At 47.6% G+C, this 26,005-nt stretch overlaps 1 protein-coding gene across 1 annotated transcript in view; it reads left to right on the top strand.

The window, feature by feature from the left end:
- IFRD1 (interferon related developmental regulator 1) overlaps positions 1-26,005 on the top strand; it is a 169,542-nt gene that overhangs the window by 114,258 nt on the left and 29,279 nt on the right. The window contains exon 11 of the mRNA XM_069228959.1: positions 11,599-11,694. Within this exon, the coding sequence (XP_069085060.1) occupies positions 11,599-11,694 (96 nt within the window). The remainder of the gene's footprint in view (positions 1-11,598; positions 11,695-26,005) is intronic.

Genomic DNA, 26,005 nt, shown 5'->3' with positions numbered 1-26,005 from the left:
CATCTCTTTTCTTTCCCTTTCTATGGCTAGGAGCTGCTTTTCCAAAGCCAATCTTTTGACCATCCTGGCTAACAGGGGGTCATCTTCACTGGAGTTATCCTCAGTGATTTCAGAGGTGTTGGTCTCTCCTGTGAGGGAACCAGCATCTCTGACTATTATTTTTGGAGTCAGGGTTTGAGGGACCCTGTTCTCCCTAGATAGGACTGGTAGGGGGGAATTTTCCTCCAAGTCACTATCCTCTTCCTCTGAGTTGCCACCCTCAGAGGGGTTGGCCTTTTCAAACTCTGCCAAAAGCTCCTGGAGCTGTATTTTGGTAGGTTTGGGGCCCATTGTTATTTTCTTTATTTTACAGAGTGACCTTAGCTCCCTCATCTTAAGATGGAGGTAAGGTGTGGTGTCGAGTTCCACCACAGTCACATCTGTGCTAGACATTTTGCTTCTAAAAGTTGGAATACTTTTTAAGAATCTACAACTGGTTCTAGAATCTAATTCAAACTTTTACAAACTTTTAAACTCTAAAAGAAATGCTAAACAGGATCTAACACAAGGCCCTAGCAGGTCTTTTAAGAATTTAGAAAACTTTTCAAATTGCAAAAATCAATTTCTAATGACAATTTTGGAATTTGTCGTGTGATCAGGTATTGGCTGAGTAGTCCAGCAAATGCAAAGTCTTGTACCCCACCGCTGATCCACCAATGTAGGAAGTTGGCTCTGTATGTGCTATTTCAAAGTAAGGAATAGCATGCACAGAGTCCAAGGGTTCCCCTTAGAGGTAAAATAGTGGTAAAAATAGATAATACTATTGCTCTATTTTGTGGTAGTGTGGTCGAGCAGTAGGCTTATCCAAGGAGTAGTGTTAAGCATTTGTTGTACATACACATAGACAATAAATGAGGTACACACACTCAGAGACAAATCCAGCCAATAGGTTTTGTTATAGAAAAATATCTTTTCTTAGTTTATTTTAAGAACCACAGGTTCAAATTTAACATGTAATATATTGTTTGAAAGGTATTGCAGGTAAGTACATTAGGAACTTTGAATCATTTCAATTGCATGTATACTTTTCAAGTTATTCACAAATAGCTATTTCAAAAGTGGACACTTAGTGCAATTTTCACAGTTCCTGGGGGAGGTAAGTTTTTGTTAGTTTTACCAGGTAAGTAAGACACTTACAGGGTTCAGTTCTTGGTCCAAGGTAGCCCACCGTTGGGGGTTCAGAGCAACCCCAAAGTCACCACACCAGCAGCTCAGGGCCGGTCAGGTGCAGAGTTCAACGTGGTGCCCAAAACGCATAGGCTATAATGTAGAGAAGGGGGTGCCCCGGTTCCGGTCTGCTTGCAGGTAAGTACCCGCGTCTTCGGAGGGCAGACCAGGGGGGTTTTGTAGGGCACCGGGGGGGACACAAGCCCACACAGAAATTTCACCCTCAGCAGCGCGGGGGCGGCCGGGTGCAGTGTAGAGACAAGCGTCGGGTTTGCAATGTTAGTCTATGAGAGATCAAGGGATCTCTTTAGCGCTGCAGGCAGGCAAGGGGGGGCTTCCTCGGGGAAACCTCCACTTGGGCAAGGGAGAGGGACTCCTGGGGGTCACTTCTGCAGTGAAAGTCCGGTCCTTCAGGTCCTGGGGGCTGCGGGTGCAGGGTCTTTTCCAGGCGTCGGGACTTAGGTTTCAGAGAGTCGCGGTCAGGGGAAGCCTCGGGATTCCCTCTGCAGGCGGCGCTGTGGGGGCTCAGGGGGGACAGGTTTTGGTACTCAGTCGTAGAGTAGTCCGGGGGTCCTCCCTGAGGTGTTGGTTCTCCACCAGCCGAGTCGGGGTCGCCGGGTGCAGTGTTGCAAGTCTCACGCTTCTTGCGGGGAGATTGCAGGGTCTTTAAAGCTGCTCCTTGAAACAAAGTTGCAGTCTTTTTGGAGCAGGTCCGCTGTCCTCGGGAGTTTCTTGTCTTTTTCGAAGCAGGGCAGTCCTCAGAGGATTCAGAGGTCGCTGGTCCCTTGGAAGGCGTCGCTGGAGCAGAGTTCTTTGGAAGGCAGGAGACAGGCCGGTGAGTTTCTGGAGCCAAGGCAGTTGTCGTCTTCTGGTCTTCCTCTGCAGGGGTTTCAGCTAGGCAGTCCTTCTTCTTGTAGTTTGCAGGAATCTAATTTTCTAGGGTTCAGGGTAGCCCTTAAATACTAAATTTAAGGGCGTGTTTAGGTCTGGGGGGTTAGTAGCCAATGGCTACTAGCCCTGAGGGTGGGTACACCCTCTTTGTGCCTCCTCCCAAGGGGAGGGGGTCACAATCCTAACCCTATTGGGGGAATCCTCCATCTGCAAGATGGAGGATTTCTAAAAGTTAGTCACTTCAGCTCAGGACACCTTAGGGGCTGTCCTGACTGGCCAGTGACTCCTCCTTGTTGCTTTCTTTGTTCCCTCCAGCCTTGCCGCCAAAAGTGGGTGCCGTGGCCGGAGGGGGCGGGCAACTCCACTAAGCTGGAGTGCCCTGCTGGGCTGTGACAAAGGGGTGAGCCTTTGAGGCTCACCGCCAGGTGTTACAGCTCCTGCCTGGGGGAGGTGTTAGCATCTCCACCCAGTGCAGGCTTTGTTACTGGCCTCAGAGTGACAAAGGCACTCTCCCCATGGGGCCAGCAACATGTCTCTAGTGTGGTAGGCTGCTGGAACCAGTCAGCCTACACAGATAGTTGGTTAAGTTTCAGGGGGCACCTCTAAGGTGCCCTCTGTGGTGTATTTTACAATAAAATGTACACTGGCATCAGTGTGCATTTATTGTGCTGAGAAGTTTGATACCAAACTTCCCAGTTTTCAGGGTAGCCATTATGGTGCTGTGGAGTTCGTGTTTGACAGACTCCCAGACCATATACTCTTATGGCTACCCTGCACTTACAAGGTCTAAGGTTTTGTTTAGACACTGTAGGGGTACCATGCTCATGCACTGGTACCCTCACCTATGGTATAGTGCACCCTGCCTTAGGGCTGTAAGGCCTGCTAGAGGGGTGTCTTACCTATACTGCATAGGCAGTGAGAGGCTGGCATGGCACCCTGAGGGGAGTGCCATGTCGACTTACTCATTTTGTTCTCACTAGCGCACACAGGCTTGTAAGCAGTGTGTCTGTGCTGAGTGAGGGGTCTCTAGGGTGGCATAAGACATGCTGCAGCCCTTAGAGACCTTCCTTGGCATCAGGGCCCTTGGTACTAGAAGTACCAGTTACAAGGGACTTATCTGAATGCCAGGGTGTGCCAATTGTGGATACAAGGGTACATTTTAGGTGAAGGAACACTGGTGCTGGGGCCTGGTTAGCAGGGTCCCAGCACTCTTCTCAGTCAAGTCAGCATCAGTATCAGGCAAAAAGTGGGGGCTAACTGCAAGAGGGAGCCATTTCTTTACACCCTCCAAACGTCCCACCGAAAACACACAATGTCAAAACAACATATAGATCTTCTAGGACTAGAAGTTCAGGCATTGCTACTAAAAGAAGCAATAGAATTAGTACTAAAACACCAGAAAGGAACAGGAGTTTACTCTCCGTACTTTCTCATACCCAAAAAAGACAAGAGTCTGAGACCTATATTAGATCTCCGAACATTAAATACCTACATCAAATCAGATCACTTTCACATGGTGACATTACAAGACGTAATCCCACTACTCAAACAAGACTACATGACAACACTAGACCTAAAGGATGCATATTTCCATATACCGATACATCCTTCACACAGAAAGTACTTAAGGTTTGTATTCCAAGGGATACATTGCCAATTCAAGGTGTTGCCATTCGGAATAACAACTGCGCCAAGAGTTTTTACAAAGTGCCTGGCAGTCGTAGCTGCACATATCAGAAGGCAGCAAATACATGTGTTCCCATACCTAGACGATTGGTTAATCAAAACCAACACGCTAGAAAGGTGTTCACAACACACAAAGTATGTCATAGAAACCCTCCACAAACTAGGTTTCTCAATCAACTACAGTCACACCTTCTGCCGTGTCAAACACAGCAATACTTAGGGGCGACAATCAACACAGCAAAAGGGATTGCCACTCCAAGTCCACAAAGGGTTCAGGCATTTCACAATGTAATACAGGCCATGTATCCAAAACAAAAAATACAAGTCAAAATGTTGATGAAACTCCTAGGCATGATGTCCTCATGCATAGCCATTGTCCCAAACGCAAGGTTGCACATGCGGCCCTTAAAACGGTGCCTAGCATCAGTGGTCACAGGCACAGGGTCAACTTCTAGATCTGGTGTTGGTAGACCGCCAAACATACACCTCGCTTCAATGGTGGAACAGTATAAATTTAAACCAAGGGCGGCCTTTCCAAGACCCAGTGCCACAATATGTAATCACGACAGATGCCTCCATGATAGGGTGGGGAGCACACCTCAATCAATACAGCATCCAAGGACAATGGGACACTCACCAAAAACAGCTTCACATAAATCACTTAGAACTATTGGCAGTATTTCTAGCGCTGAAAGCATTTCAACCCATAATAAGCCACAAACACATTCTTGTCAAAACAGACAACATGACAACGATGTATTACCTAAACAAACAGGGAGGGACACACTCAACACAGTTGTCTCCTGGCACAGAAAATATGGCATTGGGCGATTCACAACCACATTCGCCTAATAGCACAATTTTTTCCAGGAATTCAGAATCAGTTAGCAGACGATCTCTCTCGGGATCACCAACAGATCCACGAATGGGAGATTCACCCCCAAGTACTGAATACTTACTTCCAGAGTTGGGGAACACCACAAATAGATCTATTTGCAACAAAGGAAAACACAAAATGCCAAAACTTCGCATCCAGGTACCCACAAGATCAGTCTCAGGGCAATGCGTTATGGATGAGTTGGTCAGGGATATTTGCTTACGCTTTTCCCCCTCTCCCACTGCTTCCATATCTAGTAAACAAGTTGAGTCAAAACAAACTCAAACTCATACTAATAGCGCCAACATGGGCAAGACAACCTTGGTACACAACACTACTAGATCTCTCAGTAGTGCCTCATGTCAAACTACCAAACATACCAGATCTGTTAACGCAACACAAACAGATCAGACACCCAAATCCAGCATCGCTGAATCTAGCAATCTGGCTCCTGAAGTCCTAGAGTTCGGACACTTAGACCTTACACATGAATGTATGGAGGTCATAAAACAAGCTAGGAAACCTACCACTAGACATTGCTATGCAAATAAGTGGAAAAGATTTGTTTATTACTGCCATAATAATCAAATTCAACCCTTACATGCATCTGCCAAAGACATCGTAGGATACTTACTACATTTGCAAAAGTCAAAGCTAGCTTTTTCTTCCATTAAGATACATCTTACAGCAATTTCAGCTTACCTGCAAATTACGCACTCAACTTCTCTATTTAGGATACCAGTCATAAAAGCATTTATGGAAGGTCTAAAGAGAATTATACCACCAAGAACACCACCAGTTCCTTCATGGAACCTCAACATTGTCTTAACACGACTCATGGGTCCACCTTTTGAGCCCATGCACTCTTGTGAAATGCAATACTTAACATGGAAAGTTGCATTTTTAATTGCCATCACATCTTTAAGAAAAGTAAGTGAGATTCAAGCACTTACCATACAAGAACCATTTATTCAAATACACAAGCATAAAGTAGTTCTACGGACACATCCTAAATTTTTACCAAAAGTCATATCACCGTTCCACTTAAATCAAACAGTAGAATTACCAGTGTTCTTCCCACAGCCAGACTCTGTAGCTGAAAGAGCACTACATACATTAGACATCAAAAGAGCGTTAATGTACTACATTGACAGAACAAAACTAATTCGAAAAACAAAACAATTATTTATTGCTTTCCAAAAACCTCATACAGGAAATCCAATTTCTAAACAAGGCATTGCTTGATGGATAGTTAAGTGCATTCAAACCTGTTAGCTTAAAGCAAAAAGAGATCTGCCTATTACACCAAAGGCACACTCAACTAGAAAGAAAGGTGCTACCATGGCCTTTCTAGGAAATATTCCAATGACCGAAATATGTAAGGCAGCTACATGGTGTACGCCTCATACATTTACCAAACACTACTGTGTAGATGTGCTAACAGCACAACAAGCCACAGTAGGCCAAGCAGTACTACGAACATTGTTTCAAACAACTTAAACTCCTACAGGCTGAACCACCGCTTTTGGGGAGATAACTGCTTACTAGTCTATGCACAGCATGTGTATCTGCAGCTACACATGCCATTGAACGGAAAATGTCACTTACCCAGTGTACATCTGTTCGTGGCATTAGTCGCTGCAGATTCACATGCGCCCACCCGCCTCCCCGGGAGCCTGTAGCCGTTTAGAAGTTGATCTTGAACATCTGTATATTTGTAAATATATTACTTTAAACTACATTATGTACATTACTCTATTGTATGGGCACTATTACTAGCATACACAACTCCTACCTCACACTCTGCGGGGGGAAAACAATCTAAGATGGAGTCGACGCCCATGCGCAATGGAGCTGAAATGGGAGGAGTCCCTCGGTCCCCTGACTCAAAGACTTCTTCGAAGAAAAACAACTTGTAACACTCCGAGCCCAACACCAGATGGCGGGATGTGCACAGCATGTGAATCTGCAGCGACTAATGCCACGAACAGATGTACACTGGGTAAGTGACATTTTCCATATATGTATGTATGTATACACACAAACCAAAGTCAGGTAAGTAACAGAAAAGTAGTGCAAACACTGTAGAACACAATGTAATTCAATAGGGAGAAAACGGCCTAGGGGCCACACAAACCATATACTCAAAGTGCAATGCGAACCACGAATGGACCCCAGTCCTAGTGTAGTGTGTAGAAGGTCGCTTGGAGTGTAGGAAAACACTATGGGTGTCCAAGATTCCCCACCCCAAGACCCTGAAAAGTAGGAGTAAATTTACCCTACTACCCCGGAAAGACAGTAAAGTCGAGAGGGGTAGTAGGGGATTCTGCAAGGACAACAACTGACTGCAAAGCACTGAAGACGGATTCCTGGACCTATAAAGGAAGGAGACAAAGTCCAAGAGTCATGCAAGAGTCCGGGGTGAGGGAGGGGGGGGGGGAGAGGCAGGGGGGCTGGAGCCCACTAAACCCCAGATGAAGGTGCAAAAGGGCTGCCTCTGGGTGGAAGAAGCTGAAGATTCTGAAGCGGAAGGTGCCAGGAACTTCTCCTTTGGTCAGATGTCCCACGGCATGCTGGAGGATGCAGAGTTTCCAACGCAGAGACCTCAGACAAGCCTTGCTAGCTGCAAGAGGCGCGGTTGAGGACTTTGGGTGCTGCCAGGGCCCAGGAAGGACCTTGGAGGAGACAGAGGGGGCGCTCAGCAACAGAGCTTACGCAGAAGCCGGCAGCACCCGCAGAAGCACCTGAACAGGCGCTTAGAAGATCTGAGGACGACGGTCGACTCAGAGCAACAAAGGAGGGTCCCACAATGTCGGAGTCCAACTCAGCGAGTTGGACAATGCAGGACGGTGTGCTGGGGACCTGGGCTAGGCTGTGCACGAAGGAAGTCTTGCAAAAGTGCACAGAAGCCCGAGCAGCCTCGGTGCACGCAGTACACAGGATTACTGTCTGGCATGGGGAGGCAAAGGACTTGCCTCCACCAAATTTGGACAGAAGGGCCACTGGACTGTCACTTGGACCCAGCTCCTGTGTTCCAGGGGCCATGCTCGTCCAGATGAGAGGGTACCCAGAGGACCGATGATGCAGAAGTTTGGTGCCTGTGTTAGCAGGGGGAAGATTCCGTCGACCCACAGGAGATTTCTTCTTGGCTTCCAGTGCAGGGTGAAGGCACAGCCCTCAGAGCATGAACCACCAGGAAACAGTTGAGCAAGCTGGCAGGATGAGGCGCTACAATGTTGCTAGAAGACAGAGGGAACTCTGGTGAGCTCTTGCATTTGTTATCTGTTGAGATAACCACAGGAGAGACACTAAATAGCCCACAGAGGAGGATTGGCTTCTGAAAAAGGTAAGCACCTATCAGGAGGGGTCTCTGACGTCACCTGCTGGCACTGGCAACTCAGAGCTGTCCATTGTGCCCTCACACCTGCATCCAAGATGGCAAAGGTCTGGGACACACTGGAGGAGCTCCTGGCACTTTCCCTTCAAGGTGCTGGTCAGGGGAGTGGTCACTCCCCTTTCCTTTGTCCAGTTTCGCGCCAGGGCTGGGCAATCCTGGAACCGGTGTAGACTGGCTTATGCAAGGAGGGCACCATCTGTGCCCTGCATGGCATTTCCAGAGGCCAGGAGACACTACTCCCAGGCCCTTCACACCATTTCCAAAGGGAGAGGGTGTAAAACTCCCTCTCAGAGGCATTCCTTTGTTCTGCCTTCCTGGGACCAGGCTGCCCAGGCCCCAGGGGGGCAGAAACTTGTCTGAGGGGTTGGCAGCAGCGGTAGCTGCAGTGGAGACCCCGGAAAGTTAGTTTGGCAGTACCCGGGCTCTATGCTGGAGACCCGGGGATGCATGGAATTGTCCACCCAATACCAGAATGGTATTGGGTGGACAATTCCATGATCCTAGACCTGTTACATGGCCATGTTCAGGGTTACTATTGTGGCGCTACATATAGGTATTGACCTATATGTAGTGCACGCATGTAATGGTGTCCCCAAACTCAAAGTCCAGGGACTTTGCCCTGAACAATGTGGGGGCACCTTGGCTAGTGCCAGGGTTGCCCACACACTAAGTAACTTTGCACCTAACCTTCACCAAGTGAGGGTTAGACATATAGGTGACTTATAAGTTACTTAAGTGCACTGTAAAATGTCTGAAATAACGTGGATGTTATTTCACTCAGGCTGCAGTGGCAGTCCTGTGTAAGAAATGTCTGAGTTCCCTATTGGTGGTGAAAGAAATGCTGCAGCCCATAGGGATCTCCTGGAACCCCAATACCCTGGGTACCTAGGTGCCCTATACTGGAGATTTATAAGGGTGTTCCAGTGTGCCAATCAGAATTGGTAAAATTAGTCACTAGCCTGCAGTGACCATTTTAAAAGCAGAGAGCATAAACACTGAGGTCCTGGTTAGCAGAGCCTCCGTGATAGGCTCCACACAGGGAACACACACAGGGCATACTTTGAGCACTGGGGTCCTAACTAGCAGGATCCCAGTGACATAGGCAAAAACACATACATAAAGTAAAAATGGTGGTAACATGCCAGGCAAGATGGTACTTTCCTACATGCCCTTGACAGCAAACACCCCAAAATGCAGCAAGTACACATCACATTTTTCCATTGAAAAATGTTTTTTGCAAAGTGCCTAACTGTGGATTTTGGGCTGTCCCTCAGCCAACACCTAGGGAAACCTACCAAACTTCTACATTCTTGGAAAGTAGACACCTAGGGGAATCCAGGATGGGGTGACTTGTGGGGCGCTCACTGGGTTCTGTCACCCAGAAACCTTTGCAAACCTCAAAATTGTGCTAAAAAGCACCTCACATTTTGTTGCTGTAAAGTTGTGGGATCTGAGTGGGGCCACAGATTTCCTACCATCCAGCATTCGTGAGTCTTACCATTAAAAATGGTACCTCACTTGTGTGGGTAGGGCTAGTGCCTGCAACAGGGAAAGTTAAACATATTGTGACAAATTAAGGTGAGTGTACTCATTAGTTCTGGGATCGGGAACCATTTAGGGAAACCTATCAAACCCAGACATTTCTGAAAAGTGGACATCAAGGGGAGTCCAGGGAGGTATTGCTTGTGAGGATTTCCCAAAGGTTTTTTTTACCACAGAAGTCCCTGCAAAGGTTAAATCCTGAACAAAACCACTATTTTACCTTCCGTTTTTGTGATGTAAACTACAGGAATTTGCAGGGATCCACAAACTGTTTACCCACCCCAGCTTTCCCCAACTTGTCTTGATACAAAAAAAGCTTCCCCATTGGTGTGCCTGGGCTTAGTGCCAGTGACCGGAATGAAGCACACAACGGTCAATGATCTCCTTACATGAGAGCTACTGTTGACCCTGGGGTAATCCATTCCTGATGCAGGCACTAGGCACATTCACACAAGTGAGGTCAAGTAGGGAAAAGTCAGGTGGTAGGAATTTTGTGGATCCCTGCATACTCCTGTAGTTTGTGACAAACACATGGAAAAATCGTTTTTATTCAATATTTCACCTTTGCAGGGTATTATGGATAAGAAAACTTTGGGGAATCTACACGCCACACCTCCGTGGACTCCCACAGGTGTCTAGTTTTCTGACATGTCTGTGTGTTGTAGGTTTCCCTATATGGCTGCTGAGCCCAGGACCAAAAACACAGGTGCCTGCCTTACAAAACCACGTTGATACATAATTTTGATGTTTACACAATATGATTTGGGTCCTGTGTGAAGATGGGGGTTACCCCAACCGTACAAGTCGTCCAGTAGGACTAGAAGATGGGTTTCTGCACTAGCCCCATTTTGAGTGTAAGGCCCAAAAAATCTTCAACTGCCAGTGAAGTCTAAGTCCACTGGTGTGACCTAGAACAGGGCCCGAGAGCGCCTCCATGCTTACTCAAATTGTTCTGCACACATTTGTTTGCACAATTTGCTGAAGGAATTAAACATGCAAAAAGATGGACATAGTTGACTGGCAAGTAGCTGGCAGTATCCACATTATATTGCTTGACTTGTCTGGCATTCACATCTTGTAATTGTTCAAGGGTCAGCTGGGTGACTTGTCTGCTTCAGTGAAACAAAAAAGCAGGGGGACCTGACTCCTACAAGGCCCAGCTGACTAAAATACTTCTCCCTGGCTGGAGATAAGCTATTGCCTAGGACCTGAAAACACTGGGGCTACAAAAGGAATGAGAAAAATAAAAAACTTTCCTAGCAAGAAAATAGGTGTCGGTGGTTTACCCCCAAGGTGGGCAAGAAAGCCAGGTTTGTCCTCCTCCTATCTTTGCTACTTTGAAAATGAGTTCACCTTGACTTCACATGAAGGTATCCTGCCATGTGTAGCCCTGCTCTGCCAAACTTATTACCTCACAGGGGATATTGCAAACCAAATCATTGTCAAAGTTGACTAAGGGAAAGGAGTAAATCTATCCTAGGACAAGATCTAGCCCATTTAGAACTTTTGTCATCATACAGCTCCTCAAACAGGAACTTAATGACCCTGTATTTGAGGGGCCCTGTTGGCTTACACCTTGCCGCACTGGAGGTGGGGAGGGTAGCAGACAGGTGCTTGGTGGGGTGGGGAGGGTAGGAGTGGGGTAGGGCCCTCTGGGTGAGGAGGTGGGGGGAGAGAAGTCGGTTGCCAACAATTTGTGAAGATTCAAAAATGGCTGGTGGAGTGAATTTTTATGCCCTGCATGTTTCAAACTTAAAAGCTAGAAAAGGCATTATAATAAAGTATGCCCATTGTATAATCTAACAAACCAAAACTGGAGAGAGGAGAGCTAGACTTAAGGAATAGGCCCTTCCACATGGTGGGAATACATTTGGTGGTATTTAGTCGTGTATGTGCCTTTAGGCTCACTCATGTTTGCTATGATTTGTAATGATTATTCGTTTAAATCCGGAGTTAACTGCTTCACTTATGATTTCTAATGTATATTTCACCTCTACAGACCAATGAGTTTCTTCGAAATGTGTTTGAACTAGGACCACCAGTGATGGTTGATGCTGCAACTTTAAAAAACATGAAAATTCCACGTTTTGAAAGGGTATGTTTTAGTGGCTTTTACTCCTATAGTATTTTGTATGCATTGGTTCCCATTTAAACACTTACCTCTGTTGTACTGACGTTGACATTTTTATCAGCCATAGTTTGCAAAATAATGGATTTAAGTGGTTAGTTTGCTTACCTTTTACATATCGGATTTCTACTGAACGGCCTAACCGACTAAATCTATTCAGCTTTTTAAAGGTGGAAAAATCGTTCTGAAAATCTAGGAAATTCACTTGCTAAATTGAATGTCAGGCTGCATATTCATTTCTCCTTGTGTATCTGAACATTGAAGACCGTCTTACTGAAGAATTTTCACACTACTTACCTGACAAAATATTTTCCTATAAACTCTAAGCAGCCCATAGATCAACCTACCCGAGCAATAAACCATGAGAACTCACCTTCCCTGCCTGATTACTTTACGCACATCCGTATAGAACTTCCAAGAATGCAGGTGTTTGTATCCCCTGAAACAACGGCATGCATTGTTTCCTCCTTAACTGTCAAATATGCAATTAATCACTACATTGTCGGAACCTAGCAAATTCTGGTAACCTAATATCTACATGGTTCTCAGCTTGAAGGTAAGTGAGTTTGTGTAGCTGCTCAGAATAATTGGCTCTCAGGCATACGGAGCAGCTGGAGCGATGTATATCCCTAGATATTTCTGTAAATTCTCCCCACTGAAATGTGGACTCACGCATATCTTAGAGCTTGAATTCTGAAATTGAGGACTTCTTAATTATTAATTTGAACACTTTCTTGCACAGCTACTTCAAACCTCTACAGTTCTTTTAAGTTCCCATAGGGACTTTGGGGGTCAGCTAAAGACCATGATTGTCTGCAAAATTTGAAGGAGCCAAGTAAAAATCTTGGTTTGCACTTTGTAGGAAGTTGGCTCTGTATGTGCTATTTCAAAGTAAGGAATAGCATGCACAGAGTCCAAGGGTTCCCCTTAGAGGTAAAATAGTGGTAAAAATAGATAATACTAATGCTCTATTTTGTGGTAGTGTGGTCGAGCAGTAGGCTTATCCAAGGAGTAGTGTTAAGCATTTGTTGTACATACACATAGACAATAAATGAGGTACACACACTCAGACAAATCCAGCCAATAGGTTTTGTATAGAAAAATATCTTTTCTTAGTTTATTTTAAGAACCACAGGTTCAAATTCTACATGTAATATCTCATTCGAAAGGTATTGCAGGTAAGTACTTTAGGAACTTCAAATCATCAAAATTGCATGTATACTTTTCAAGTTATTGACAAATAGCTGTTTTAAAAGTGGACACTTAGTGCAATTTTCACAGTTCCTAGGGGGGGTAAGTATTTGTTAGGTTAACCAGGTAAGTAGGACACTTACAGGGCTTAGTTCTTGGTCCAAAGTAGCCCACCGTTGGGGGTTCAGAGCAACCCCAAAGTTACCACACCAGCAGCTCAGGGCCGGTCAGGTGCAGAGTTCAAAGTGGTGCCCAAAACACATAGGCTTCAATGGAGAAGGGGGTGCCCCGGTTCCAGTCTGCCAGCAGGTAAGTACCCGCGTCTTCGGAGGGCAGACCAGGGGGGTTTTGTAGGGCACCGGGGGGGACACAAGCCCACACAGGAATTTCACCCTCAGCGGCGCGGGGGCAGCCGGGTGCAGTTAGAACAAGCGTCGGGTTTGTAGTGTTAGTCTATGGGAGATCTAGGGATCTCTTCAGCGCTGCAGGCAGGCAAGGGGGGGGTTCCTCGGGGAAACCTCCACTTGGGCAAGGGAGAGGGACTCCTGGGGGTCACTTCTCCAGTGAAAGTCCGGTCCTTCAGGTCCTGGGGGCTGCGGGTGCAGGGTCTCTCCCAGGCGTCGGGTTTTGGATTCAAGGAGTCGCGGTCAGGGGAAGCCTCGGGATTCCCTCTGCAGGCGGCGCTGTGGGGGCTCAGGGGGGACAGGTTTTTGTACTCACAGTATCAGAGTAGTCCTGGGGTCCCTCCTGAGGTGTTGGATCTCCACCAGCCGAGTCGGGGTCGCCGGGTGCAGTGTTGCAAGTCTCACGCTTCTTGCGGGGAGCTTGCAGGGTTCTTTCAAGGCTGCTGGAAACAAAGTTGCAGCCTTTCTTGGAGCAGGTCCGCTGTCCTCGGGAGTTTCTTGTCTTTTCGAAGCAGGGGCAGTCCTCAGAGGATGTCGAGGTCGCTGGTCCCTTTGGAAGGCGTCGCTGGAGCAGGATCTTTGGAAGGCAGGAGACAGGCCGGTGAGTTTCTGGAGCCAAGGCAGTTGTCGTCTTCTGGTCTTCCTCTGCAGGGGTTTTCAGCTAGGCAGTCCTTCTTCTTGTAGTTGCAGGAATCTGATTTTCTAGGGTTCAGGGTAGCCCTTAAATACTAAATTTAAGGGCGTGTTTAGGTCTGGGGGGTTAGTAGCCAATGGCTACTAGCCCTGAGGGTGGGTACACCCTCTTTGTGCCTCCTCCCAAGGGGAGGGGGTCACAATCCTAACCCTATTGGGGGAATCCTCCATCTGCAAGATGGAGGATTTCTAAAAGTTAGTCACTTCAGCTCAGGACACCTTAGGGGCTGTCCTGACTGGCCAGTGACTCCTCCTTGTTGCTTTCTTTGTTCCCTCCAGCCTTGCCGCCAAAAGTGGGGGCCGTGGCCGGAGGGGGCGGGCAACTCCACTAAGCTGGAGTGCCCTGCTGGGCTGTGACAAAGGGGTGAGCCTTTGAGGCTCACCGCCAGGTGTCACAGCTCCTGCCTGGGGGAGGTGTTAGCATCTCCACCCAGTGCAGGCTTTGTTACTGGCCTCAGAGTGACAAAGGCACTCTCCCCATGGGGCCAGCAACATGTCTCTGGTGTGGCAGGCTGCTGGAACTAGTCAGCCTACACCGACAGTCGGTTAAGTTTCAGGGGGCACCTCTAAGGTGCCCTCTGGGGTGTATTTTGCAATAAAATGTACACTGGCATCAGTGTGCATTTATTGTGCTGAGAAGTTTGATACCAAACTTCCCAGTTTTCAGTGTAGCCATTATGGTGCTGTGGAGTTCGTGTTTGACAAACTCCCAGACCATATACTCTTATGGCTACCCTGCACTTACAATGTCTAAGGTTTTGTTTAGACACTGTAGGGGTACCATGCTCATGCACTGGTACCCTCACCTATGGTATAGTGCACCCTGCCTTAGGGCTGTAAGGCCTGCTAGAGGGGTGACTGACCTATACTTGCATAGGCAGTGAGAGGCTGGCATGGCACCCTGAGGGGAGTGCCATGTCGACTTACTCGTTTTGTTCTCACTAGCACACACAAGCTGGCAAGCAGTGTGTCTGTGCTGAGTGAGAGGTCTCCAGGGTGGCATAAGACATGCTGCAGCCCTTAGAGACCTTCCTTGGCATCAGGGCCCTTGGTACTAGAAGTACCAGTTACAAGGGACTTATCTGGATGCCAGGGTCTGCCAATTGTGGATACAAAAGTACAGGTTAGGGAAAGAACACTGGTGCTGGTGCTGGGGCCTGGTTAGCAGGCCTCAGCACACTTTCAATTGTAAACATAGCATCAGCAAAGGCAAAAAGTCAGGGGGCAACCATGCCAAGGAGGCATTTCCTTACACACTTGTTAGATGCTGTCTTGATATGACAGCCAAATGTTGATAGTGGACAGCCCTGCCTAGTCCAACTTCGTGTGGAGACAGGAGAACAAATGAATGTTAACCTGGAAAAGATGCATCCTCTCGTGGTCAATGCGAGGGAAGTCTTTCTCAAACTCCTTGCTCAGACCACCCTATCCTAGGGACTTATAGCATCTAGCCAAAGCAGGATTCTTTGTGCATTATGTAGTGTCCTCCGCATATTTAACAGTTTAAGTGGTGTCCCCACCCTGCCTTTGATGCTGATCTGGGTGGTGTCCTCTAGTGATCCTGCCTACTTCTCAAGGTATGTGAATGTTTCAGTAAAACAAAGCTACTTGAATCTTTTTTGATTTTCATCATTACAGAAATGTTGCTGTCACAGTAGTGGTGACCACCATAGTAGCTGCCATGTTGGGTGTTTGTTAGCAGTCTCATCATTTCAGGATAGAAAAAATACTAGTGTTTTCCCAGTACATCATGTCTCAGAATTTATGAAACTGCAGGCACTTGTGCTTTTCATTCTGATATGGCACCCCATTCACCCTTCAATCATATTAATAAGGAAACCTACTTCTCTAATGTACATGTAATTTGCAGTAGGTTGCGGCGTTTTTGGAATTCATCTGTGCTCAGTTGTTTTAAGCTGTTCTCATCTGTAGGGTTCTAGATACCCGCTACATGAGTGAGGTCCCTTTCCTCCAGAGTATGACTTTCTATTTTACCATTCTTAAGCCTTTTAAAATTAAGAGCAGTGCCTCCATCAGCACATCTCTTCATTGTGAAGTGTTTTCTCCCATATTATGAACAGATTGTGATACATTTTTAAGATGTTTAAACAAGTCTCAGTAAACAATCGCTGAGCCTTCAATTACCCTATTAAAACCTATTGCTCTGTACTGTAAAAAAAAAGTACTTGTTCGGGGGAAGTCCTCCCTTGCTCTAACACCACATCCTATTTGAAAGTTTCTTGGATGAAGTGCATGTCCTTATGCCTCTGAACATCTTCAGGACCTCTCCTTGCATCACTGGAGATCCCAGCTGTTCTGCAAAAACCTTAGTGGATCATTGATTAGCACACATTACCAAGTGTAACTCCTCCACTCCTATCAGTATCTCAGTGCAGAATTATAACATTCTGAAGGCCCAGTTTGAGATGTTTTTCTTGTCCATTGTAAGCATCACTAATTGGTTTTATGAAACTACTAGCACGCATTATATAGGTTATCCACTTCCCTCTTGTCTTGTAGTGATGGATTGATGTAAAAACATATAAGCACCTCCCTCTTTTGGTTTGTAAGAAGGCTATTTTACCGAAATTCTTTAAACTTCAAATTTTTCCGTTATTCTGTTTCTGCAGCATTTGCTGTGTTTATGCACTTCATTAGTGCCTTCAACTTTAGCATGTTTCTAAAGCATTTTCGGGTGTTCTGTCCTGTTTCACTCTTGGAATGGTCACTCTTATTCCCTCAGCTCACTTGCAAATGATGAATGCTACTAATTTTGCTTCTGACATTCTAACAAAATTGACCCACAGCTTGGTTCCATGGAGCCTCCCTTCGTCACAATTTTCCTACTCGGACCAGAGCATCAGTCTGATCACATTGAGAAATCTAAGGAAATGCTTCTTGTCTGCTGTGTCCCACGAAGTAGAGCCATCTTTAAGACCAGTGCTATTGTACAGTACATGTGAAGAGACAAATCTCTGTCCTTTCTAGGTGAGTCTTTTGAGACTATCCTGCTGCCATCCCAACCACATCTAATTTGGATGATCCAAGTCTGTTCTAGAGCAGACAGCTGTTCTCTACTGTGCTATGGCTTCATTACCGCTCTTCCAGTTACACCTGGATTGAGAAATTAAAACAACCATTTGTAATACAATGGGTCTCACGATTGCTTGAGTTACAGCTGTTAATGTTGTAAATTCCTAGCTGGACTTTTCTTGCCACTTAAAAATTAAAACAGTTGACATAAGTGAGCCGATTTAAAGTGCTGTGGCTGCATTGAGCATGAGTGCGAAGGAGAGGCATGCAAGGAAAAAATTTGCTTGCATTCAAAGGTATTAGCAATCATGAAATTATCCATGTGACCGGGTCAGTGTCCAAGATGGTAACCAAACCGTCCCAAGGAGGGACAAACATTTACTCCAGTATTGGAACTTTCATAGATTCACATGCTTGAATCCTACCTCGTCGTCGAGATGGGATCCCCTGGTACATCAAAACAGCTATACATACAGGCTACTGCAATGAAAAGGCCTAAAGGCTTTCATTTTAGTAGCCTATCCTTATCACGGAGTAAAAGGACCAAAGCAAGGCCCAGCCAATCAGGCTTCCCCCACTTCTAGAACCCTCCTGAGGAGCTCCCTTCCCTCAGACTTTCTACTGCACATCGTGCTAGGGAGTCTCCATTGAGCTCTGCTCAGTCAACACTTCAGTGAAGTTCATTTCTGCTATTTTTCTTCAGAAAAGGATTTCCTACAGCAATTAAGGTGTCATCTTCTTGCTTTACTTAAGGAAACTCTATTTTGAGGAGAATTCACCATGTCTGATAAAGAGAAGCAAAGCCTTTTCGGAGCCTGTAAGACCTGTGGGATGAAAAGATTTCACTTTGAGGACCCACACAAGGACTGTATTTATTGCCTCTACCCTGACCATGTGGCCAAAGACTGAGGGTTTTGTTAGAAAGGGTCCTGCAAACTTTGCAGACAGGGAGGGTAGGCTACTAACTTGGCTCCAGAAGTTGAAGTCCAGATCTAATCCAGTGTCTGGTTCTGCCGGTGAGGAATCTACAACTTCCTCCAGAAAACAGAAGAGGCAGATCGATCTCCTCAACCTCACTCAGAGGATCTTCCAAAAAAGCTCATAAAAAGACCAAACGGGTGTCCTCTAAAGCTGGAAGTCCTTCCAGTTCTCCTCACAGGAGTTCTGTTTCTTCTAAAAGACACTCTAAAGAAAGAACTGTCTCAGAGCGCAGCAAAAGCCTTTTCTGAGCCTCCAACGCCACCTGTGGTGAAACATGTCTTTAAGAGGCCAGCCGAAAAATCTGACGACATCGTCGACGAGAGCACCGTCGCCGGCGGTGTCTAAAGGTGTCTTTACAGCTTCGTCATTGACTGCTACTACATCTACAGTCTCTATGGCAGCGTCTTCCTCATCGACGATTGTCTTGACGTCCTTAACGGCGTTTATGGTTGCCTCGCCCATCGCCTCTCCATCGATGCTACTGCTGGTGAGACTGTTGACGTTGACTGCCGCCATCTGCTTCCTCGTCTGAGAATTTCTCCAGAGATATCTCCGCCGGCGACGATACCGTCATCGATGCCGGCTACGATGCCGATGACGTTGCCAGCTATGTTCCTGTTGACGATGCCATCGTGTTGCCATTGACGATGCTGTCGACGAGGGTTAAAGCACATAAGTCTGATTTCCTTTCACCATTGGTGACGTTTCCAAGTAGGGTTTCAGCTTTGGTACCTACACATTTAATAGAACAAGAGGACTCAGATGAGGTACCGTTTGGGAGTTGCTCATAGCCCATCAGAACTACATGTGAAGTGCCGGGATATAGAGGACACCCAGCATGATCCGCACTCTTATTATCCGCAAGCACACCAGTGTCCCTATCGGGAGCAGATGGTTTCCTTGCCAGGATCACGCATAGCTGATCTGCAACTCATGTTGGATGACTACAGAAGGCAGTTTCCACCAGCTGGCTTGGAAGTTCAGCAGCCTTCTGTCGCACACTGTGTGCCTTCTACTCCGGTCCATCCAGGGGTCCAGCCATTAAATGTACTGCCACAGATACCAATTTCCATCCCTATGCAGGATTTGTCCTCTTCTGATGACAGGAGGGAGAATTACTGGATGCAAAAACAGTGGGACTATCATCAAATTCCTACTCTGTCCTTGCCCTCTCCGGTTCCTGTGGATTCCCCTCCTGGTGACATCGGCGGTTTCCACAACTTGCTTGATAGAGCTGTGAAAAAGTTTGAGTTGCCCACGAAGCAGATGGACTGTGTAAGGAAATGCCTCCTTGGCATGGTTGCCCCCTGACTTTTTGCCTTTGCTGATGCTATGTTTACAATTGAAAGTGTGCTGAGGCCTGCTAACCAGGCCCCAGCACCAGTGTTCTTTCCCTAACCTGTACTTTTGTATCCACAATTGGCAGACCCTGGCATCCAGATAAATCCCTTGTAACTGGTACTTCTAGTACCAAGGGCCCTGATGCCAAGGAAGGTCTCTAAGGGCCGCAGCATGTCTTATGCCACCCTGGAGACCTCTCACTCAGCACAGACACCCTGCTTGCCAGCTTGTGTGTGCTAGTGAGGACAAAACGAGTAAGTCGACATGGCACTCCCCTCAGGGTGCCATGCCAGCCTCTCACTGCCTATGCAGTATAGGTAAGACACCCCTCTAGCAGGCCTTACAGCCCTAAGGCAGGGTGCACTATACCATAGGTGAGGGTACCAGTGCATGAGCATGGTACCCCTACAGTGTCTAAACAAAACCTTAGACATTGTAAGTGCAGGGTAGCCATAAGAGTATATGGTCTGGGAGTTTGTCAAACACGAACTCCACAGCACCATAATGGCTACACTGAAAACTGGGAAGTTTGGTATCAAACTTCTCAGCACAATAAATGCACACTGATGCCAGTGTACATTTTATTGTAAAATACACCACAGAGGGCACCTTAGAGGTGCCCCCTGAAACTTAACCGACTATCTGTGTAGGCTGACTAGTTTTAGCAGCCTGCCACAAACCGAGACATGTTGCTGGCCCCATGGGGAGAGTGCCTTTGTCACTCTGAGGCCAGTAACAAAGCCTGCACTGGGTGGAGATGCTAACACCTCTCCCAGGCAGGAATTGTCACACCTGGCGGTGAGCCTCAAAGGCTCACCTCCTTTGTGCCAACCCAGCAGGACACTCCAGCTAGTGGAGTTGCCCGCCCCCTCCGGCCAGGCCCCACTTTTGGCGGCAAGGCCGGAGAAAATAATGAGAAAAACAAGGAGGAGTCACTGGCCAGTCAGGACAGCCCCTAAGGTGTCCTGAGCTGAAGTGACTCTAACTTTTAGAAATCCTCCATCTTGCAGATGGAGGATTCCCCCAATAGGGTTAGGATTGTGACCCCCTCCCCTTGGGAGGAGGCACAAAGAGGGTGTACCCACCCTCAGGGCTAGTAGCCATTGGCTACTAACCCCCCAGACCTAAACACGCCCTTAAATTTAGTATTTAAGGGCTACCCTGAACCCTAGAAAATTAGATTCCTGCAACTACAAGAAGGACTGCCCAGCTGAAAACCCCTGCAGCGGAAGACCAGAAGACGACAACTGCCTTGGCTCCAGAAACTCACCGGCCTGTCTCCTGCCTTCCAAAGATCCTGCTCCAGCGACGCCTTCCAAAGGGACCAGCGACCTCGACATCCTCTGAGGACTGCCCCTGCTTCGAAAAGACAAGAAACTCCCGAGGACAGCGGACCTGCTCCAAGAAAAGCTGCAACTTTGTTTCCAGCAGCTTTAAAGAACCCTGCAAGCTCCCCGCAAGAAGCGTGAGACTTGCAACACTGCACCCGGCGACCCCGACTCGGCTGGTGGCGATCCAACACCTCAGGAGGGACCCCAGGACTACTCTGATACTGTGAGTACCAAAACCTGTCCCCCCTGAGCCCCCACAGCGCCGCCTGCAGAGGGAATCCCGAGGCTTCCCCTGACCGCGACTCTTTGAACCTAAAGTCCCGACGCCTGGGAGAGACCCTGCACCCGCAGCCCCCAGGACCTGAAGGACCGGACTTTCACTGGAGAAGTGACCCCCAGGAGTCCCTCTCCCTTGCCCAAGTGGAGGTTTCCCCGAGGAATCCCCCCCTTGCCTGCCTGCAGCGCTGAAGAGATCCCGAGATCTCTCATAGACTAACATTGCGAACCCGACGCCTGTTCCTACACTGCACCCGGCCGCCCCCGCGCTGCTGAGGGTGAAATTTCTGTGTGGACTTGTGTCCCCCCCGGTGCCCTACAAAACCCCCCTGGTCTGCCCTCCGAAGACGCGGGTACTTACCTGCAAGCAGACCGGAACCGGGGCACCCCCTTCTCTCCATTCTAGCCTATGTGTTTTGGGCACCACTTTGAACTCTGCACCTGACCGGCCCTGAGCTGCTGGTGTGGTGACTTTGGGGTTGCTCTGAACCCCCAACGGTGGGCTACCTTGGACCAAGAACTAAGCCCTGTAAGTGTCTTACTTACCTGGTTAACCTAACAAATACTTACCTCCCCTAGGAACTGTGAAAATTGCACTAAGTGTCCACTTTTAAAACAGCTGTAAGGAAATGCCTCCTTGGCATGGTTGCCCCCTGACTTTTTGCCTTTGCTGATGCTATGTTTACAATTGAAAGTGTGCTGAGGCCTGCTAACCAGGCCCCAGCACCAGTGTTCTTTCCCTAACCTGTACTTTTGTATCCCCAATTGGCAGACCCTGGCATCCAGATAAGTCCCTTGTAACTGGTACTTCTAGTACCAAGGGCCCTGATGCCAAGGAAGGTCTCTAAGGGATGCAGCATGTCTTATGCCACCCTGGAGACCTCTCACTCAGCACAGACACACTGCTTGCCAGCTTGTGTGTGTTAGTGAGGACAAAACGAGTAAGTCGACATGGCACTCCCCTCAGGGTGCCATGCCAGCCTCTCACTGCCTGTGCAGTATAGGTAAGACACCCCTCTAGCAGGCCTTACAGCCCTAAGGCAGGGTGCACTATACCATAGGTGAGGGTACCAGTGCATGAGCATGGTACCCCTACAGTGTCTAAACAAAACCTTAGACATTGTAAGTGCAGGGTAGCCATAAGAGTATATGGTCTGGGAGTCTGTCAAACACGAACTCCACAGCACCATAATGGCTACACTGAAAACTGGGAAGTTTGGTATCAAACTTCTCAGCACAATAAATGCACACTGATGCCAGTGTACATTTTATTGTAAAATACACCACAGAGGGCACCTTAGAGGTGCCCCCTGAAACTTAACCGACTATCTGTGTAGGCTGACTAGTTTTAGCAGCCTGCCACAAACCGAGACATGTTGCTGGCCCCATGGGGAGAGTGCCTTTGTCACTCTGAGGCCAGTAACAAAGCCTGCCCTGGGTGGAGATGCTAACACCTCTCCCAGGCAGGAATTGTCACACCTGGCGGTGAGCCTCAAAGGCTCACCTCCTTTGTGCCAACCCAGCAGGACACTCCAGCTAGTGGAGTTGCCCGCCCCCTCCGGCCAGGCCCCACTTTTGGCGGCAAGGCCGGAGAAAATAATGAGAATAACAAGGAGGAGTCACTGGCCAGTCAGGACAGCCCCTAAGGTGTCCTGAGCTGAGGTGACTCTAACTTTTAGAAATCCTCCATCTTGCAGATGGAGGATTCCCCCAATAGGGTTAGGATTGTGACCCCCTCCCCTTGGGAGGAGGCACAAAGAGGGTGTACCCACCCTCAGGGCTAGTAGCCATTGGCTACTAACCCCCCAGACCTAAACACGCCCTTAAATTTAGTATTTAAGGGCTACCCTGAACCCTAGAAAATTAGATTCCTGCAACTACAAGAAGAAGGACTGCCTAGCTGAAAAACCCCTGCAGAGGAAGACCAGAAGACGACAACTGCCTTGGCTCCAGAAACTCACCGGCCTGTCTCCTGCCTTCCAAAGATCCTGCTCCAGCGACGCCTTCCGAAGGGACCAGCGACCTCGACATCCTCTGAGGACTGCCCCTGCTTCGAAAAGACAAACTCCCGAGGACAGCGGACCTGCTCCAAGAAAAGCTGCAACTTTGTTTCCAGCAGCTTTAAAGAACCCTGCAAGCTCCCCGCAAGAAGCGTGAGACTTGCAACACTGCACCCGGCGACCCCGACTCGGCTGGTGGCGATCCAACACCTCAGGAGGGACCCCAGGACTACTCTGATACTGTGAGTACCAAAACCTGTCCCCCCTGAGCCCCCACAGCGCCGCCTGCAGAGGGAATCCCGAGGCTTCCCCTGACCGCGACTCTTTGAACCTAAAGTCCCGACACCTGGGAGAGACCCTGCACCCGCAGCCCCCAGGACCTGAAGGACCGGACTTTCACTGGAGAAGTGACCCCCAGGAGTCCCTCTCCCTTGCCCAAGTGGAGGTTTCCCCGAGGAACCCCCCCCCTTGCCTGCCTGCAGCGCTGAAGAGATCCCGAGATCTCTCATAGACTAACATTGCGAACCCGACGCTTGTTTCTACACTGCACCCGGCCGCCCCCGCGCCGCTGAGGGTGAAATTTCTGTGTGGGCTTGTGTCCCCCCCGGTGCCCTACAAAACCCCCCTGGTCTGCCCTCCGAAGACGCGGGTACTTACCTGCAAGCAGACCGGAACCGGGGCACCCCCTTCTCTCCATTCTAGCCTATGTGTTTTGGGCACCACTTTGCACTCTGCACCTGACCGGCCCTGAGCTGCTGGTGTGGTGACTTTGGGGTTGCTCTGAACCCCCAACGGTGGGCTACCTTGGACCAAGAACTAAGCCCTGTAAGTGTCTTACTTACCTGGTTAACCTAACAAATATTTACCTCCCCTAGGAACTGTGAAAATTGCACTAAGTGGCCACTTTTAAAACAGCTATTTGTGAATAACTTGAAAAGTATACATGCAATTTTGATGAGTTGAAGTTCCTAAAGTACTTACCTGCAATACCTTTCGAATGAGATATTACATGTAGAATTTGAACCTGTGGTTTTCAAAATAAACTAAGAAAAGATATTTTTCTATATAAAAACCTATTGGCTGGATTTGTCTCTGAGTGTGTGTACCTCATTTATTGTCTATGTGTATGTACAACAAATGCTTAACACTACTCCTTGGATAAGCCTACTGCTCGACCACACTACCACAAAATAGAGCATTAGTATTATCTCTTTTTACCACTATTTTACCTCTAAGGGGAACCCTTGGACTCTGTGCATGCTATTCCTTACTTTGAAATAGCACATACAGAGCCAACTTCCTACATTGGTGGATCAGCGGTGGGGTACAAGACTTTGCATTTGCTGGACTACTCAGCCAATACCTGATCACACGACAAATTCCAAAATTGTCATTAGAAATTGATTTTTGCAATTTGAAAAGTTTTCTAAATTCTTAAAAGACCTGCTAGGGCCTTGTGTTAGATCCTGTTTAGCATTTCTTTTAGAGTTTAAAAGTTTGTTAAAAGTTTGAATTAGATTCTAGAACCAGTTTTAGTTTCTTAAAAAGTATTCCAACTTTTAGAAGCATAATGTCTAGCACAGATGTGAATGTGGTGGAACTCGACACCACACCTTACCTCCATCTACAGATGAGAGAGCTAAGGTCACTCTGTAAACTAAAGAAAATAGCAATGGGCCCCAAACCTACCAAAGTACAGCTCCAGGAGCTTTTGGCAGAGTTTGAAAAGGCCAACCCCTCTGAGGATGGCAACTCAGAGGATGAAGATAGTGACTTGGAGGGAAATTCCCCCCCTCCAGTCCTACTTAGGGAGAGCAGGGCTTCTCAAGCCCTGACTCCACAAATAATAGTCAGAGATGCTGGTTCCCTCACAGGAGGGACCAACAACTCTGAAATCACTGAGGATAACTCCAGTGAAGAGGACATCCAGTTAGCCAGGATGGCCAAAAGATTGGCTTTGGAAAGACAGATCCTAGCCATAGAGAGGGAAAGACAAGAGATGGGCCTAGGACCCATCAATGGTGGCAGCAACATAAATAGGGTCAGAGATTCTCCTGACATGTTGAAAATCCCCAAAGGGATTGTAACTAAATATGAAGATGGTGATGACATCACCAAATGGTTCACAGCTTTTGAGAGGGCTTGTGTAACCAGAAAAGTGAACAGATCTCACGGGGGTGCTCTCCTTTGGGAAATGTTCACAGGAAAGTGTAGGGATAGACTCCTCACACTCTCTGGACAAGATGCAGAATCTTATGACCTCATGAAGGGTACCCTGATTGAGGGCTTTGGATTCTCCACTGAGGAGTACAGGATTAGGTTCAGGGGGGCTCAAAAATCCTCGAGCCAGACCTGGGTTGACTTTGTTGACTACTCAGTGAAAACACTAGATGGTTGGATTCAAGGCAGTGGTGTAAGTAATTATGATGGGCTGTACAATTTATTTGTGAAAGAACACCTATTGAGTAATTGTTTCAATGATAAACTGCATCAGCATCTGGTAGACCTAGGACCAATTTCTCCCCAAGAATTGGGAAAGAAGGCGGACCATTGGGTCAAGACAAGGGTGTCCAAGACTTCAACAGGGGGTGACCAAAAGAAAGGGGTCACAAAGACTCCCCAGCAGAAGGGTGATGAGACAACCAAAACTAAAAATAGTAAAGAGTCTTCTACAGGCCCCCAAAAACCTGCACAGGAGGGTGGGCCCAGAACCTCTTCACAAAACAATGGGTACAAGGGTAAAAACTTTGATCCCAAAAAGGCCTGGTGTCATAGCTGTAAACAGCATGGACACCAAACTGGAGACAAGGCCTGTCCCAAGAAAGGTTCCACTCCAAACTCCCATCCAGGTAACACTGGTATGGCTAGTCTCCAAGTGGGATCAACAGTGTGCCCAGAGCAAATCAGGGTCCACACTGAAGCTACTCTAGTTTCTGAGGGTGGGGTGGATTTAGCCACACTAGCTGTCTGGCCGCCTAACATGCAAAAATACAGACAGCAACTCTTAATTAATGGGACTAGAATAGAG

The sequence above is a fragment of the Pleurodeles waltl genome, chromosome 4_1 (genome assembly GCF_031143425.1).
Source record: "Pleurodeles waltl isolate 20211129_DDA chromosome 4_1, aPleWal1.hap1.20221129, whole genome shotgun sequence".
Classification (NCBI taxonomy): domain Eukaryota; kingdom Metazoa; phylum Chordata; class Amphibia; order Caudata; family Salamandridae; genus Pleurodeles; species Pleurodeles waltl.
Note: the sequence above shows the minus strand (reverse complement) of the source record. Positions and strands in the feature narration are given on the sequence as shown.